At 39.0% G+C, this 19,249-nt stretch overlaps 1 protein-coding gene across 3 annotated transcripts in view; it reads left to right on the top strand.

Annotated features, from left to right (window-relative positions):
* The first annotated feature begins 6,474 nt into the window (after nucleotides 1-6,474).
* The window catches only part of LOC139966393 (uncharacterized), a 101,751-nt gene continuing 88,976 nt past the window's right edge, over nucleotides 6,475-19,249 (top strand). Inside the window, exon 1 of one of the 3 annotated variants that reach the window (XM_071969337.1) lies at nucleotides 6,475-7,776. In XM_071969337.1, the coding sequence (XP_071825438.1) occupies nucleotides 7,227-7,776 (550 nt within the window). In that variant the 5' untranslated portion in view covers nucleotides 6,475-7,226. The remainder of the gene's footprint in view (nucleotides 7,777-19,249) is intronic. The other 2 variants (XM_071969335.1, XM_071969338.1) reach the window with 2 other exon arrangements.

Here is a 19,249-nt window from a genome sequence, read left to right as displayed (position 1 = left end):
TTGGAAAATTTTTAGTTTTGAAACGTCCTTAGATGCAATCTGGTGCATATTTTAAGTCAAATTTGGCACGGAAGAAGCTCCCGTTCTCCTTTTCTCTATTCAGCTTTCCTTCTTTCTTCCCCTTCCGCTCTCTTCACCTTTTCTCCTTTTGCCGACAGACCCAAAATTTGCCGACAGCGACCAAATTATTGGGGGTGTGACACCCCCCACACCCCCCCCCGCTCGCTACGCCCCTGGTCTCAAGCCTGCAATTTCTCAGATTGCACGTAAAAATCTGTAAAAAACATTGTAATTTGTACATTCGATGGTGTTTTAAGAGAGTAGCTATTACTCGTAGTGTACTCGCAAAGACGTTTTTGAGTGTAGTAAATTACTACGGTACTTGCAATTAAATGCAATAATTAAATAAATGTCATAAGAAAAAACAGAAAGCATTTCTTAATGTCAACAAATGGGTAAGTCCAAAACTATGTGCAGTTGCCAACAAATTTCTATGAACCACGCACTGTCGCGATTTAGTACCCTATACAGTACAGGTGAAATGCTAATATTGTGAGTTTGTTCGTTTAATAATTGATTGCGTTTAAACAAAGAGCCATGTTCCACACCTTGCGTGTACTCGTAGTGTACCGGTACTCACACACACTGCTTCCACTTTTCACGGGGCGTGAAGACGCGGTTGGGGTGACAATGTGGTCTATAGCCAGGGGACGGGCCGAGGGTCCCCCAGCCTTTACTAAAATTATTACACCTATATAGTTTACGTGTGCATCGGACAGATCGACAAGTATGCATTGAAAAATGGGCAGATGCACGTTTCGGAGCCTTGGTAAATATTGGGGGGGCTTATCATGCATTTGCCCCCTCAACTTTTTTATTGGGGGGCTGAGCCCCCCCCAAGCCCCCCCGGTTCCGCCGCCACTGATAGTTACTGCGTGTTACAGATCACAGAACCCTAATGATGATAATAATGACATCGACAACGAAGAATATGAAGGCGGCGGTCAAGCGGGTGATGTCTTCGACGAAAGCTGACGATACCGACGAAGATGCGTTGCGGAGACGTTGACGGCAATCAGTGACGATGTTGAAGAATGTGACGATACCGGCGAAGATGTTGACGACAAATACTGCGATGATGAAATTGCAGTAGCGATTACAACGACTATGGGGACGCCATTGGATATGACGATGACAATGGGAACGAAGACGTCATTTGGTATGTCGATGGCGATTACAATGGGGACGACGATGAGGAAGCCATTGGGTATGACGATGACGATGACGATGGGGACGACGACGTCATTGGGTATGTCGATGACGATGGGGACGACGATGAGGAAGCCATTGGGTATGACGATGACGATGACGATGGGGACGACGACGTCATTGAGTATGTCGATGACGATGACAATGACGATGACAATGGGAACGAAGACGTCATTTGGTATGTCGATGGCGATTACAATGGGGACGATGATGAGGAAGCCATTGGGTATGACGATGACGATGACAATGTGGATGACGATGAGAATAATGATGACGTGGACGATGAAAGCGATGATGTCGTTGACGAACAATACTAGGCGATACAGGGGACGAGTAGTGCAAACTATCGCAAAGTAAGGACGTCCATTTTATTTGAAACTATTTTGGCAAAGGACGCTTATGTGTGTTTTTTTGTGTTTTATTCGTTTGCAAGGTGACAGAATCAGTGACGTAAGAGTTTGTTTTGAAATTTTACAATCAATACATGACCTTAAGATCACTCGGAAATAAACGACACATAATTACAACAACAAAGGCTTGATCGGCCATTGCTCTTTATCCGTGCAAAACCACCATTTGGCATCGTTTTGATGTCATCTACAGACCAATCTTTTCAGCTCATTGCTTGAAGGAAACCGGCTTGTCAAATCGCTCGGTTTGATTGAGATCAAAGGAAATGACTCCTATTGTTTGTGGGTTTTGTCGTCTGAAGAAAAACTTGACCGCTGGTTTCAAGAAAATAACATGGAATTATTCGATTTGAAACAACGATGATTTTTTTGTAATAATATAGCTCTTGGGATTTGTTTACCAGTTTCAGACAGTTTTTACCAAATATACGGACATTTATTCCTCCACTTTGAAAATGTGCGCGGGTGGGGGGGGGGGGGGGTGGTGGTGCGGTACGGGGTAGAGATGTGTATCTTCCTCCTCCTAGATTTTGTAACTAGAGATTCAGAAGGGGCAAAACCCATCTTACTCTAGCCGGCCAGGGCTTGAAATTAAGATTTCTCAGGAACAAACTTTCATTGTGTCTAATGCCATCGCATTTATCCACGCGACGTTGCAGTGTTTCTCCCAATATTAGTTAATACTTTCTTCAGTGGAGGTGATATTTGTAATATTTTCTTTAAACCATTGATAACTTTCCAACATTACTCAAAACTGATTTTTGTATCCTGTATGAATTACTTTTAACTTCTTACATGGAACTACGAATAAGGGGGAGGAGGGAAGGGCTATTAGTTATAGCCTTGGTAAACTGGACGGCAAATAAGTCAGTCACTCATCGCCTTGATAAATATGTGAGCTGGAATATCGTTTAAACTATATAGTAAAAAAAAACTTGGACAACTGGACAAATAAAGAATACCCTGGGATATTAGTAGGTCATTACTGTAACCGTCCCAGGTACCATATTTACTTTCTTCTTCGGAAAGTCAAAAAGAAAAGAAAAGAAAAAACGGACGGAAGGAACGCAGGGGTAAAGATGATACATACTGTAAGAGAACAATGAAGACTAGAAATAATTCAGATTTAATCTGATCACTGACTCAGAGAATGGAACAAACTAACCATACACAGATGATTCCGGTTATGTGAATTTAACGTTACCCCAAGGAAGCTATTAATGGTTGACCAGTATCCGGAGCTTAATATATGCCGCGATTACAGACTCACTTCTCTTGTCAAGAAGGGCGATATTTATCTAGGGATCAATTGTTCCGAAATTAACTTCTTTCTTAGTAAGTCGTTCGTGATTTCAGAGCCGAAGAAAGGTTATAAAAGGTGAGATAGCGGCGAGCTCGAGACTGTTACAACTGAACGACGAACCGTGAAATAATTGATAAATGAAGAGAATGCTCTAATATGGTCTGATAAGCAGATGACACTACAGCTTATCCCGACTCCTGATCTGAATAAGGTCGTCCACATTGTTTGTGCATCAATGAAACCTCAAAACAACCAAAATGATATATGTTCGTTATTGTTCGTCACTATTCGGGACACTAAATTAAAAGGTTAAACGTGTTCTGTGGAGCATTGCCGCAGATCAGCAGGGATACCGAGTCAGACTTGGGATTGTACCAGCCTGCTTGGGGAAAGGGGACAAGAGTCAGCGGACCAATGTTAGGCACCATTGAACCAGGGTTGAAAGTCACTTCTGTGAAAACAAAATATTCAAGGGAGGGGGGACCGATTAAGATATACTGAGCAGGAATTGAAGAGGTCAGGGAATTTGCAACGTTTCGACAGTTTCCGGATTGTGTGTTCTATTGTAACACTGAATCTCATGTTCATTTTGATATTTGGTAAATTTACAACTTCTGATTCGAGGGTGAGATGCAGGCGTTTTATCACCTTCACGATGGGAAAGTTCAAAAGATAAGGGAAGAATATTCTGGTGTGAGGGTGGGTCACTGTCTTGGCTCGAGGCAAGAAAGTTACTGACCACATTGCTCTATTCAACCACACTAGGGGGTGACTCACTACAAGCCCGACTTAGTAAAGGTGAATACTATAGCCTCTAAATATGCTACAATGATTATCAATGTTCACCCATGAACAACATTCTTAATCGCTAGCCCTGTGGTTCTTTATCGCGACTGAAAGCATTCTATTCTTACAGAGATTATATTAATAGCATCTGGGAGTACTGTCAACGTGCAGATCCTCCAAAAAGTACTTATGAAAGCGCCTGAGCTATAGCATGTATGTATGTATTTTAGATCCTCCTGCAAGCAGGAACTCGCGAAGAAGCCATCATTGGCTTATCAAAGCCGCAAGCTGACCGAAGTCAGTCTCTTAGATTAATATTTTAACGTCCATGATTATGAATTGTCAATTGTCGACATGGCATTAATCTAATACACTAATGCATTAAGCGACATACTTTAATCTATTGTCAACCCCACTAAGAGTGGGAGCAATTTCGATTTCCTTAAAGTAACCCCACCCTATTCACCAGGCCCCCACCTCTCCGTCATTAGATCTAATACCTTTCACTATATTTCAGGTCTTTTCCCATAGTAATTCGGTATCTATATAGACAATTACCACCATATATTCCAGTTTTTTATTCTTTACCAGGATACCGGCATGTCTGCTTCACATAATGATCGCTATCACATATGCAGACACTTGTAAAACGTTTAATCATGACAATTAATAAAACATTGTCACATACACCCGCCTTCATACTATTTTAAATTAACGTGACTTGAAAATATAACTTTTTTTTCGAATTCATGCCGGACGGACGTGAGCAATCTATCAAATGGCACATGAACGATTGAAGTCATTAAGTTCTCTTGACTACAAAAACATGTTTAGGCTTATTATTTTCCATTGTAAAAGTTCGCTATATATAGGAGCTGTCAATATGGACGACTTTGGCAGGATAACAAGTTAAAGCAACTGTAAGGAAACGTTTCCTTCATAGAAGGGATGATTCCAGTGGCAGCGGGCTATGTGATGCTCAGGATGAAAGAATTGGAGTGTGGATATGGAATCTTTACATGTGTGCTGTAGTTGTATTAATTAAGATATACGCTCTTATTGCAATCGTACTCGGAGATCTTTTTCGGGCAGAGACTAGACCGGGATTCAGAACGCTCCCAATCTTACGTATAATGTACAATCACTGCATGCGACCACGAATCAAACATGACGTATCTCTATATATTAACTCAAGGTATCCAATGTATCATTATTTCCATTACTCTCTGTGTCATAAACCTGTATACACACCATACATTGTAACTATGGCACTAACACATACGGCTTATACTTCTATATAACCTATATTATAATCGTATCCAACGCGATAGAGAGAAAAGATCGGCAAGAGCCCCACCTTTAAAACTATTCAGGAATGTAAGAAAACAGTCGAAGTCATGTTTGAGTGACTTATGAAAGGACACGTGTGAGGATAAAAACAAGTAGGACGAATTGAAAGGGTAATGTATAGGGACTTCAGCAGCCTTTAGTTATAGTCCATGATGTTGGGTATAGAATATATTGGCTATTTAAAAGGAAACCAGACCAGTCATACAACACCTTGCTCTTTTCGTTTACAAACTATATAAGTTACTTTATTCTAAGTCCGCAAGTCGATCGCGGCGTGTAGGCTCCTCTAAGGATTTGAACTACACGATATGAATGTTTCCCCCAAGAAAGAAACTTAATAGGAGATACGATATAAATTTCGTTGGCGAAACCAGCATTAAATGCCAGCTTCTGTACCTGGCAAAAATGTACCTTTGAATAGAAAATTGGATAATCCTCTCAAGAAACTCAACCCCCATCCCCACCCCCAAAACCATCACACCTGTTTCCCGTGGTCTGCCAACTTTCTCGATCTATTTCATATTTTCACTCTTCAGCTCTCACTCTGTCGTTCTCTAAGACTCCTCATGCATGTTCTTCTGTAAGAGGACGGAAGGGTGGGAGAGTACGGTATTAACTTCAAGGGGTTTTCGTGGGGGAGGGGGGGGGGCGGGTACTGAATTGTTGAATGTAAAACTGGTTTTGTGTTCCTTATCTGTAGTTATCATAATAAAGGAGCTTTTGTCTTACGTATAAATCAGCTTATTGGGTTGAATTTTACCAAGTCTACATCGGAAATAAGTTTAAAATAATTTTTTTGTTATAGTTGCAACCAAGAATCAGTGGAAGAACCACTAACAGAGTGTGTTGTTAAGATAATATTACAATTGAGCGAAATGGTATTTTGAGGACCATGTAGTATAGTTGGGATAAGTTTGTGCTTCAAACATTAGGCAATGATATTTAGCATATAAGTCAGGGGCGAACCCAACATTTTATATGGAGAGGTTGTTGCACTGGGGTCCTTGAAGCTGACAACCAAGTACGAGGATGTGGGGGGGTGCAGATAAACAAAAAACATTTTGGATGTGGATGATGGTCTATAACTTAGGTCTATATGCAAAGTGTACACCCAAACCCACCTGGAATCGTGTCTGTTAGTTCATTACTTGGTGGCTCATATCGATGGTTTAACTTGTTAGTTACACTATGAAAGTAAGCCAATCAAAAACGACATGGCGAAGAGTTTAAAATCTCTTTCTATTCAACTCAACTTAAATGTCACTGCATCTTGTCTTTGGGCTTCGGAAACCGTGAACTCCGTGCGCAGTCAAAAGCACACTCGTTATAGCGCCATCATTTTCTCCCACAGCTTTTCTGTCGTGCTACGGTCATAATTCTGTTCATTCGTTATAATACACAGTGACAGGGCAGTTAACCGGTGCACCTACACGCGGGAACCTCTACCACTGCACTATAGCGATTACTGTACTATAACATGTAGAGAATCTTGGAAATACCATCCGAAATACCCAATCACGAATAAGTTGCTATCAATTTATTGTGGAATATGGACTCGATTTGTATACAGGATTCTTGCAGTGTTAACCATGCATGTATATAAAACGGTCTGGAACGATTAGCTGTTTTGTCATGTACCACACGATGTATTGTGATATTTAGACAGTGGAAGTGGAGTTTGATCCGGCCGGCTTGAGTCCTAAGTAAATCAAGTGTGGTGTAATCATTTATTGATTAATCTTCTCGGGAGATCCAGCTCTATTGACGGCGAACAACCTGGTTGTTGTGCTTCATCAATTCTTTCAAAAAGGATATTCACTTTTTTGTGGGCAGTCCCTATATGTGATTACTTGTAGTTTATCATTTACTGACTGTCTGGCTGCCGGCGCATCTGTGATTTACAGATACTCTAGAAAAGGTACTTTCGTTGCTCGAAAACTTGAGTGCAACCCTACTCTTCAGTGTTTTCCTTGGATAAATGGCAAACATATATAGCTAACACCAACTTTCTTATTTTCATTTATTATATTCTTCTTTAATTTTGGAGACAGTTTCCTTGTTGTTGTTGTTGTTGTTGTTGTATACTTTCCGTCCAACAGTATAGAAACATGGCAAAGTTGACTAATATCATCGCGGTGGTGTTATTGTGTATAGTTCGATGTCATATGACGGTATCAATACCGTGTAACGTAACACCGTCAATCGAGACCAGAACCGAGAACGCCGATGTCATAGTTAAAGGAAGGGTACTCAGATTGTTACTCAATCTGAGGACCCCAGACAATTACTTTCCTGCAGATGTGGTCGTGACTGAATTCTACAAAGGGAATAAACTTCTCCATAATCTTACAACTATAACGTTACCTGCCCCCGACGCAGGAGTTACAAATGTGTACCGTATAGGAAATTTTAAAAAAGATCCTTGTATTAAAGAAATCCAGGCTCATGAAGAGTATCTCATCTTCTTGACTGCCGGAATGTCTAGACCTGTCGGTGACGGAAGACGTCTAACTTCTAAAGGAAACGTAGGGAATGAATATCTAGCTGACGAAGACGGAGGGGGTAGACTTCAGCTACAGCCGAAGTATGATGAAACAATCGTGGACCCGTTGGAAGTCTATTCGAGAAAGAGAGAGAATAAGGTTCTGGACGCGCTCGGTAAGTTATCTTAATCTCCTGTGCATTCAATACTCCTCTGCTATGATTTATGTCGATTACGTAATCAGAGCTACTATAGCTATGGCCAGCCAACTTACACGCGTATGGGCTGTATACGTAACATCCATGCATGTTATGTACCGTCCATTTCTGTTCCATGTTGGCCCTGTATTTTCAGCCGATCCCAATGAAGTTATGTGAAAGGGAAGGAGGAGAAGGATGGAGTTGGTCGCATTAAGCAGATTTTTTTTCACGGTCTGTATGGAATTTGCAATTTTTATAGCATACTACAACGCTCTGGGTTTCACCAGGGAGTTGTTCCATGACAACTCCCTGGTTACACAGCATCTCATATTCTGCTCTTTAGCAAGGGTTACAGGACACTGTACCACTGTAACAACCCTATACGGGCCTGGATGAAAATAGTAGACATTTAAGACTTGACGTTAAAGTTTCTGTGCATCTGAAGTAAAACAAAACCCTGTTACCTCTGTTGGAACTTGTAGGAACATAGTTTTGTGAAGGTAAATCGCAAGTCACAAAGTCGCAAATAATATTCTACAAACAGAGATAGAGGAGAAAAATACCCCCCCCCCTCCCTCACCCACCCACCTTCACTCCCCTAAGTTATTTTTCAAGGGATGATTTTGTAGCTAAATCTGCGTAATAGAAGAGTAGCGATAATCAGTCGCACATCCCGAACCCTAATATTCAATATCTGAATATTAGTCAAATCATTTGTACAACGGCTACCCAGCAGACCAAGTCAAACAAGTTAGTCTACATTATCCACATTTCATATAGCAACAAATATACCCTTGGCAAAAGGAGCTTTGCGTAAATGATTTTCTCATCTAAGTGTGTTAGCACACTGCAGTCATGTTTTGTATACACACGGACATTGACTATAAGGCTTCAATCATGCACGGTATTGCCGGTTATAATAATGGAATAATGGATTGGAGTTTTAATATTGATATATGGGCAATAATTGTCCAGGTATACATGCAGACATACAGACGTCATATCTTACGGCAAACTGGTCATGTTTATTCAACCAAAAAATAGAGATTTTGGCGACGAAGATTAGTATGCATGCACGGTTGATTCATTCTTAAGTAATGGACTTTGTCTTCCTCCAATGGAAGTAGTTAGGGGTGTGGGAGGATTATGTCTTAATGTTTTGGCTTCCAGGCCCCGGACAAAAGACCTTGAGTTCACTCCAATCGAGGAGATCAGAATCCCGTCGAGTCTGTATAGAATCGTGTCAATCGTTAATACTAACCACTAGGTCACCCAGGGTCCAATCTGATAAGACAAGCTCTTCAGTATTATTCCCACCGTAAGACGGTTGGAATGTCGTGAATGAAACTGCTTATCTGTCACTGGTCAATAGACCACAGGAAGATTATTCTGTAATTAACGTACTTTATCTTAGGATCTTCATGTTATAAGTCTCCGAAACTTTGATTCAAGAGATTGAAACTACCCGCCAATAGCAATGCTTATAAATACCTTCAATTTATGCCAACTTTGCCCACGCCCACCAATGGATTTTTAATTTAAAGAACACACATAAGTTCCCTAATATTATAGATTACATGCTTCCATCTAACTATATATAGGCTATACTGGCCTGCAAAGCTCGGTTGGTGTGCTTTATACTAAGACTTTCATGTTGTGGCGACGAGAGGGAACTATAGTACGCTGCGCGGTGTATCAGTGATAGAAAATCAGGCTACAGACGGGAATTATTCATGTTCATACATTAGAGCAGCAGATTAGTCTGTCGATATCCTAGTATCAAACTAAAATATATCAAAGTATTACCGTGTGTAACGAAAAAGTCAAAAACGTAAGACTGTTAGATGTTATGTTTTTCTTTATGTTTCTATGTAACACCGGTGTTGTTCATGGATGAAACATGTCATCTGATCATGACTGAAGATGACAGTGATAGTTGTTAAACTAACGGAAACCATGCAAAACGGTAAAATATGGAAAGAACTTTTGAAAAGAAAAAAAATCGATTCTCATTATAAGAGCTAGACCACGCCAATAGATGCAACACTAAACAGCGACGATCAGCCAGTTCGGACAATTTCCTAATGCTAATACCACTCTAAACTGTACTCCAATATCATGCACTCAAAGCACTGGTATTGACAGTACAAATAGTTCCTTGCCTTGATCTGATAGAAACATGATATTCATACTGTTCGTACTGACAATACGAGTGCGCTGAAGCGGGACATGACACTACAGAATAGAAAAAATGGTAACAACTGGGCGCGATGGTGTCAACGGTGTAACACATGCATGTGATTCAAGTTTTAGTTTTAGATTCCAAATTTGAGTTAAAATTTCGAATTGAAAGCCGCCCGATGTGATGATGTAATCCATAAGCCCTTCGAATCACTTTCCTTTTGTAAATATAGTTTTTTAATCAGGGTTAAAGATCATGGTTGAACCACGTAGTTCTTAATAATATATGTATATAGGGTAAGCGCTCTCTAAATAAAGTAAGCGCGCTCTGAAGTCAAAACAGGTCAAACATGACTGATGTATACAGATCATATCAATGCATGGTATGTATTGTGCTATACAACGTTTTGAACAAATGCATGGCAACGATGAATTCGATTTGTAAACGACTACAGAGCACTAGCAGGGAGTTTCCATAACGACTCCCTGGTACTAGTTTATGTGTAATCCCCTATGATATGAGTACGAGTATGCGAATACACTGTTCTAAGCGCGAGTACGGGTACTCAATCTTGCACAGGTATCTGTACTAAAATTCTAAAATGCTTATGATACGACTACGAGTACAAATCCACGTGAAAGAGTACGGGTACAGGCAACATATAAAAGCATACCAGTAGGGAATCATTACAAGTCTATGGTGCGGCTTCCAATCAGAGCGCTAGACAAACAACATGTGACCACTGGTCGTCCAATGAGAGCACGAGAAACCGACATATGTCAAATTTAATTCGACATATGTCGATTTCAGGACTTGTGGCACACTAGGCGCACAATACACTTCTGGGTTATTAGTAATGAACTACATACATATTTGAAATGTCTAGGAGTTGGATTTCTCATCACACATAACCGAACCATAACAATATATCAATACGCCATAACCGAATCAATGCGCCAGGAATAACAACACATATACTCTATAAAGCCTATACGGTAAGTCGGTACACCCTACGAGGAATGTTATGATTATTTTTGCGACCGTCAGAACTGACGTTTCGCCTGCTCTAGATTAAGAGAGACATCCTGGAAACGTCAAAATACTCGAACATATACTGGATGTTGAAAAATGTCTTTACATTTTGATAACTGGTATGTAATGAATTGACAATATGCATAGGTCAAGGAGAGAGAGAAAAACAGTTTTGATATCTTTTTAGCGAAGCAAATACCACTCTCCATCCATCCTGTTCGGACGTCAAATAGGCTCGTTAAAATATCCTCCGCTGTTTTTCTTATTTTGAAAGAGTCACCTCATGAATTGGAAAGGAGACTTAACCATTGATTGGGGATTAGTTTGGGGGAGGATGTGCTAGGATTATTTATACACTGATTTGTAACTTAAAGGGTATATCTTCTGTGTTTACGGTATCTTATAGCCGAACAGCTGTAATGCGAGCAATAGGACGACATAGCCAACAGTTTCAGCTCTCCCATGGATATCCCAATGTTCGGCATAACTTGAAAAGTATAAGACGGTCAAAATAAGCACAACTCGCCCGATGAAGTCTACTATATATAATCCAAGGCAGAGGTCTAATAGAGAGTAGATAAAGTATATACCTGGTCCACACAAAAATAAAGATGAAATAAGAAGAAAAAGAACTCTTTACACGTATAACTTGTAAGTATGTTCACGTACAATGTTTATGAACGAAAACTTACAAGCCTTTATTTTCATCTCTTATGGCAGTAGACTGTTTGATAAATACATATATGAAATGCGATAACTTGAAAAAAAAAAACTTCCTCTGTGAATTATTGACATGTTCAATTGACCCTCCCAAAATGCATGGCAACAAATTTGGTGGACTAAATTAAACACTTCAGGAAATTACTTTAGGAAACTTTTAATAATTATATCTCGCTTCCGTGATTTTGTTCAGTTCTTATATATGCTGAGGGGTCTGATAGATTTAAGCTTTATTTCCCGTGAAGCACTGAGTAAAATCCGATTGGCCCACACATGCAAGGATGCTCGATGGTATTGTTTAAGCTGTTACTAAGCAGTTACTAAAGCAATAACATAAACAGAGGTCTATTTACGATATCAGAAATGTAACAGGAATCTATAACAGACATTCAAATCTTGGAATAAACTTAAATTGCCTGATTGAGTTTCTCGTACAATCAACGTATCTCTTTGATCACACAATTCGTACGTTAATCGTACCATATATGAGTCATCGTTCAATAATCACCTTCATATTTCTTCACATTGTTTATATTGATTAAAGCGTTGTTACATATATATGACCCCTGTAGAGTATAGAAGCTTAAGGCAAAAGAGGAATTCATGTAAATCAAGTTTTCAACCCTAAACGAGATAACTTTGCACACATATTAGTTTAAAAGGATACATATCGTTTATCAATAAAAAATCCCAATTTCAATAAAACCTCTCTCGTATCTGATAAAGCATATTATTATTATTATCTTGTACATGCATGCTCTTCCTGTTTGCTTATATATAGTTGTCTATATCTTATCTGCATTAAATAACTAACCGTGATCTAAAATTAATAATTGCTAAGCAACCAGATAAATTTCATAATACAACAGAACGACTCATTTGCTGGAGTCTTCAACTTAACATACATGCGACACCATCACGGCCAAAACATGTGCCTTGAGGCGATGATAAGCTCATGAGCAAGTTCATGGAGGTTTTTTTGGAGATTAGTTGACGTCAAAGACATGACGTTTTCCCTCAATGAATTGATTGGAGCTGACCCATCTCGACAATTCAAAGAGACAACTGATTACACGGGTGCATTTGGCAGTACACCGCCAAGCAGTTGGGTGTCCTCATTGTGTCGGCATATTCACTCCCAATAAGGATCATCAAGCCACTGTTGGAACCCAAGTACTTTTGCGGTTTTAGGCCCTCTTGTCGAAAGCATTAAGAGGGCCTTAGTGTGTAAAAGGGATAAAGATAATTCTGAGGTTCTTGTCTAAAACCATTGTTCCAAGAGCTTTCAGAAAGACCAAAATTGACAACCACTGAGTTTTTTACAAGTCAGTCAGCTTGCGGATGAATACCTAAGAAGATTTAAAAGGATGTAATCCTCCCAATGAGGTACTTCATCAAGAAGAGGCAGGGCTTTTAGGGAATTTGAACATGAAAGCACCTACTGTTTATTAAGCTAGTGGTAACCTAATTTCTGAACACAGATTAATGAACTTGCAACCACAGCCAGATGAATTCTTCAATGTAGGAGGATTAAAGCAAAGGAAAATGGTTGAGATTGCACCGTGTAAGCTGGCTATCGTGTCAATAACAACTTCCGTGTTGATGCTCCTTTGCGAGTTGCTTTTCCAAACCGTTGTTTGGTTAATTCCAAAACCTATGTTTAAGATAAATGGGGGGGGGGGGGTTGAGGGGGGAGGGGTGTTAGTATAGTGCGTTTTACAGGGGTATAGATCCTTCGCAACCAGGCGGGTCTATATTGTCCGGTAAGGCAATGTAGTTTACGGAGGGCCATAATTCCTCCCTAAATTGCAATGATTGACAATGTCGGTGATGCGAACACCTACCAAAACAAAACTTACAATGATGGCAAAAGCTATCGCAATCCCAACAAATTTATTGTTTACAATTTTGTGATTTTGAAATTTGTCCCTGTCATATGTATAGAAACTAATCACGCCAGAAAGCGAACTTTAAAATTCGTACATTTCAGTACGTTCTTCGGTTGTGTTCATCATTAAAAAAGGTAATATACCACCAACCAGGCGTTCGCGATTTGTAGTCAACTTTTGCCAACGTCAAAAGCTTTCATCTATTCATTTCAAGGTTAAAAAACTGAACTCAATCTGGAGTTGACAGTTTCGTTCGGCTCTATCTACCCAGTATTTGGAAACAAACAGAATATTATTCAAAGAAAATGTCTATCAAGACAAAACCCAGAGCTTAAAACATTTTTCGGCACAATGCCAATGTGTGAAAAGATACACCTTCAAAAGCTGTGACCGATTTTATCGCATTTTATGTATGAAAGGATTACAATATAATGGAAGGACGAGATCGTTTCAGGGATTAGTCTAAATTTATTACAATTTGAAAAGGTGACGTCCCAATAAACCTAGAAATCCTATACATTACTTGTAACACTGTCCGACGAGGAAATTCCAACGCGTAGATATATATCTAACCTAAATCAGTTTCCAAGAAGTATAATCTTCTGTAGATCTTTGTAAGAAATACTTTCAGAATTTGTGAAAAGTACGGTGGCTTAATAGGGACAGGAATAAAAAAGATCCCTAAATTCTCAGAAGTTTGACTTTTTATCTCAAAATGTCTAACTTTTTTCTTTCCTATGTCCATATCAAGCCACCGTAGAAGAGCAATCTCCCCAACCCCCCCCCCCCAATAAAATCATGGGACTATGCACAGATAATGTGAAGACTAAAAACTAGTGCGCTTTCAATGCTGAGTGTTAAATATCGTTTGCAGGTACATCGCAAATTTGATGGTCCCATTAGGGATCGTATATATGATCCTGACATAACATATATACGTTATATTCAAGCAATTTAGAAAATAACAGTGGAGTGATATAAATGTTAGTGAAGGGCCACTATTGAAGACTACTTTAATGTCTGAGTATTTAGGAAACGATTAAACCTGAATTTTCCACCGTTTCAAATGACGCTTGGATGCATATAGAACATCGGCCTAATGTTTTCTATCCATATAGCAACATTGTGTAAAAATAAGAGGGCCTGACGTTTCGATCCTTGAAGGACCTTCTTCAGAGGCTGAATGATATATATATCAATATAGCAACTTTGTTAACACAATCAGATATCATCGAACGACCATGGTTTGGTATTCAGCCTTGGTTGTTCACGTATATCTGGAAAATGGCTAAGGCCCTGCGTATATACAGGTGTGAAGAATAAACCTCGTTCATTATAAGAAATTAGGCAGATCGGAAATAAGTATAGGGAATGATTACAGATAAACTGTGTAATTGACAGGATGAAGAGATTTAGAAACACGATGATATTGTTAATGATGTTGTATTAAAAGGTATAATTGATCAGGCAATCCATGCAACAGCAGATCCAGAAAGGGGATATACAAAATATGATAATAAAAGTAAACTCAAAGACAACCAAAACGTCAAATCTTTATAATATAACAACTTTGTAGTATATGCAATTACGTACAAAACTTGTAACTTTTCTGAACTGTGGAATGGATCACTTCAAAGTATGAAGAAACACTGTTTTCTTTTGCATTTGATTGGTTCGGGCGACGAACATTTAAGATGCCGAATGGAAATCCTGGCTACTTCTGGTTAATATTAGGGGGGTATATTTAAAAGGATGGATTATTATGATCAATTGTATATCCTTGCGTTGAGTAGTATTTGATGGTCTGCAAGAATTGCAAGACCAAACACAAAGTACAGGTCTGGGGCTTTTAGTCTATTGTAGATACTAAACTGAGATTCACAGGGAGGCATTCCTCTAAGTGTTTCGTCGTCTGAGGAGCATTCATACCCGAGAGACTGACAAGGAAACACTATACCTTATACCTTATTCTACCAAGAAATGGACGTATATATAGGAAACATCTGCAGGAGACGAAAATGTGGGTAACATGCGAAAACCAGATGTTTTTATGAAGTACTGATGTTCCGTCACGGTGGTGTGTTAAAAAAGTCAACTATGAATGATTTATATTGGCAGACGATTAACATTCGATCAGGAAAATCACTCTTTTTGGACTCTCAGAAAGGATATTATGACGGGTTATCGGGTCGACTCGATTAAAATGGGACAATGAACTCGGGATTTGTGTTGTCAAGGCATAAAGAAGTGTCAGTTTTGCTGAATCAGGTATCATTTGTCGTCAAACATTGGGCACATGATTTGTGTTGCCTTAGTTAGCTCCATATCTTAGTTTTCAAGGTTATTTCATATAGCATGTATGGTTATATTATGGTGATATTATGCCATGGTTTTGCCTTCGATTATGATCAGTATAAACTTATCTTCGTTAAGCGAAGAATCAGTTAACACTTCACCGTCAATGGCAAGTTCCTAGAGAGAGACTTGATGGGCTCGGTAATGAAAACTGTGAGAAGCCTAACATAATTATAGAGTTTCATTCCATCACGGATTTGGCTACCAGTGGCCTATGGTTACAGTGTAATGCTTCAAACAACTGCTTAAGTTGCTGGAATCCAGTCCTCATGCTATTTCATGTTTCTGTCTGTCTCTCCGTCTGTCTTAAACATCATCACCAATTTAATTTGGTGCCGACGACAACATTTCAGACTGGTTGTGTGCCATGCATTAAAATCACTGTGAAAAGACTGCGATCGAGTCTCCCCACGGGCCATTACATGCTAATTTGGGAATCCTCAGTCGACAGCCACGGGAATATTGGCCAATAAGATACAGGCATACGTTCAGAGATGCAGTGTAACATTATCACGCTAATCTATGTAGCTGATGGAATAGGTATAAGGTGTAAACTTTACTTAATTATGGTGGTGCAAGTCGGGCTTCATTAACTGCACCCAGATGAACGGTTTCCGATCCGCTTTAATTCGAGAGCAGATTTGGAATTCTGAATCAATAACCAAACGTATTTTGGGCACACTTATATCATACCACAATTTCTCAGAGGGAAGGGGAACGCGGCCACTTGGGGCAATCCCAAACGACCAGAGTCTTATACCCAACCAATCTGAAGGTCCTTTCGGCTCCTCTTTTAAGAATGCTCTTTAGTAATGAATGTTAACGTCTACTATATACCTGCATGGCACACTTAAGAAACATTTATCTAGAGCCTATAGTACGGTAAAGCTATTGACAATAACAGCTCCCATATACCTTATGTGTTTTGACTAAATTTTATAGTATATCTACATGTACATAACAACGTAGGATAAGACTTAAGGTTCGGATCTGCATAGGAAGGTATACCCAACGACGTAGCGTTCTTTCCAGACGCGGCCCAGAAACATTCTTTAAAGATTAGACTTTTACTACCCATATACTGATCTCATTTCATTACACTGTTTGTATGTATTACTCTCACTATGCGTAAAAGCCTAAAATGAGATTGAAAGTTTGTCTGAAGTCGATTTATGCTCGAATCTGATGGATATTCGGTAAAACACTATATATATATATATATATATATATATATATATATATATATATATATATATATATATATATATATATATATATATATATATATATATATATATATATATATATATAACCGCCAAATCATAGTACACTGCAGTACAAACTACAATGATTACTGTCATTCTTTCCTGCTACAGGGATAGATAGAAGTACCATACACACTATTAGCTTGTTCAACTTCCTGAATCCCATACAAACCTTACATTCTAGTAATGCGTCTGTTTGTCATCAACAATATGATGTTTAATGTGGTAATGAGATTTCGAATAATCCATTTTCAATACATCATCATGAACCCATCGACGTCCAATATTAGGTAAATATATTGCACGCGTGGGGACAATCGGTTCTGGATATTGAGTCAAAAGCTTCACTTTTATCTGGCATTTACAGCAAGTCTACTGTATTACCTCGTTAAACAAACGTGATTCTTGACAACCTTTAGATGTACACCGCTTTGAATGCTAACTACCATTATATAACGGTGCTTGTTGACCTGGTAAACAAACTAGATTGTATTATATACGGTTTATACAGATATAACGGTTTGAAACATTGTAGTCTTGTAATCACTAATTTGCTTGATACTCAAAGAGTTCGATGAGACGGGGAGGGGTGGGGGAGCGGCTTGGCATCATTAAAGTGTACCATATTTCATGTTTTGAAAGATAATGACTTTGTGCATTACGAACGTTAACATAGTCTGTTTAGGTGATGCTTGTAATTGTTTCGCTTCATGTACAGCTTGATTGTGGTCGTATTCGTTTGCCTAATTGGCGTTCCTTGAGGGAGAAGTCAAACAGACTTTTATCAGCAGCTTTGGTAGAGGAATTCTTTATGTCAATAACAGAACTCTAATGTTTACATCTTCCATTTCACGCTCGATACATATATGAACGAACAGTATACTTATCATATTTCCATCCGTCAATAAACACCCGACATGGCTAGGAAGAACCACCTCTGGGAAGCGCTCCCCGTGATCAAATATTTACAAACGGTACGTAAGTCTTTTGACATGGTATATACAATACCCCACGAATAGAATAGGTTATAACCTTTGACCTGAGCGATTACATGGTCATGGAGCCACGCTGGGTCACCGTCTCGTTCGTAAGGTTACTATAGTCTGTGATGAGCATTCAAAGTATTCATTGTGAGGATACAACTTGGTGTCCGCTGTTGCTGCTGTATGTCGGACGACCATTGGTCCATCAACCTACTCGTGGGACTACTGCGGTGGTCTGTAAGTGGTGTCACCGGCCTAACCTGTACAGTACAGGATAAATGAATAAGAGACAGCTGCCCACAGTCTCTTAACAGCGATAACATTGGTACATGTAGGTTAAGGTTGCCCTAGCTCTGTAACGATTGGAAAATATTGTAGTTAGGCCTGTCTGTATATCCAAGCATATACTGTATATAGTATACTTTACTCTTTGGACGTATTGAAAGGAGGTTTGGTTGACAGCTACGATGTAAACAATATAAACAGTCAGATTTAACAGTTGACTTCCAGAATCTCGAGTCTTCGCATTGTTTTCTATTTATCTCAGACTAGAGTTTATATCTCACACCTATATGACTAATTGCTATCACTAAACCCCTCTTCCTTCAGGCAAATTGTGTAAATGAAATATGAATAGTATACACGACATGCAATTAGTAGTTATACGTTAGACATTCTGCTATAGATAGAATTTTGTCAAAAAGAACCGCAGTCTTATATAAATCCTGCATAATTTGATTATAGATGTTGTTATATATAGTCCACATTGACCTTCATAGAGCTAGCCATATACTAAGAAGAGTCTCGTCTCTAGGGTCGCTAGGGTTTATGATGGATTAGTATCTTTATCAATCTATATACACACCTATGTAAGGCTTACCTGCGACCTTTACATGTCATTATTACAATAGATACAGTGTATATATATATATTGTAGTAACAACTGTTACATCTGTTTGGTAACCTTAAGTCTTCTTTAGATTTACCTGTGTGTTTAAAATCTTTAGCTTTGACTGGCTGCCA

This window comes from Apostichopus japonicus, chromosome 4, assembly GCF_037975245.1.
Source record: "Apostichopus japonicus isolate 1M-3 chromosome 4, ASM3797524v1, whole genome shotgun sequence".
NCBI classification, from domain to species: domain Eukaryota; kingdom Metazoa; phylum Echinodermata; class Holothuroidea; order Aspidochirotida; family Stichopodidae; genus Apostichopus; species Apostichopus japonicus.
The sequence above is the reverse complement of the archived record's forward strand: the minus strand, read 5'-3'. Positions and strand labels throughout refer to the sequence as shown.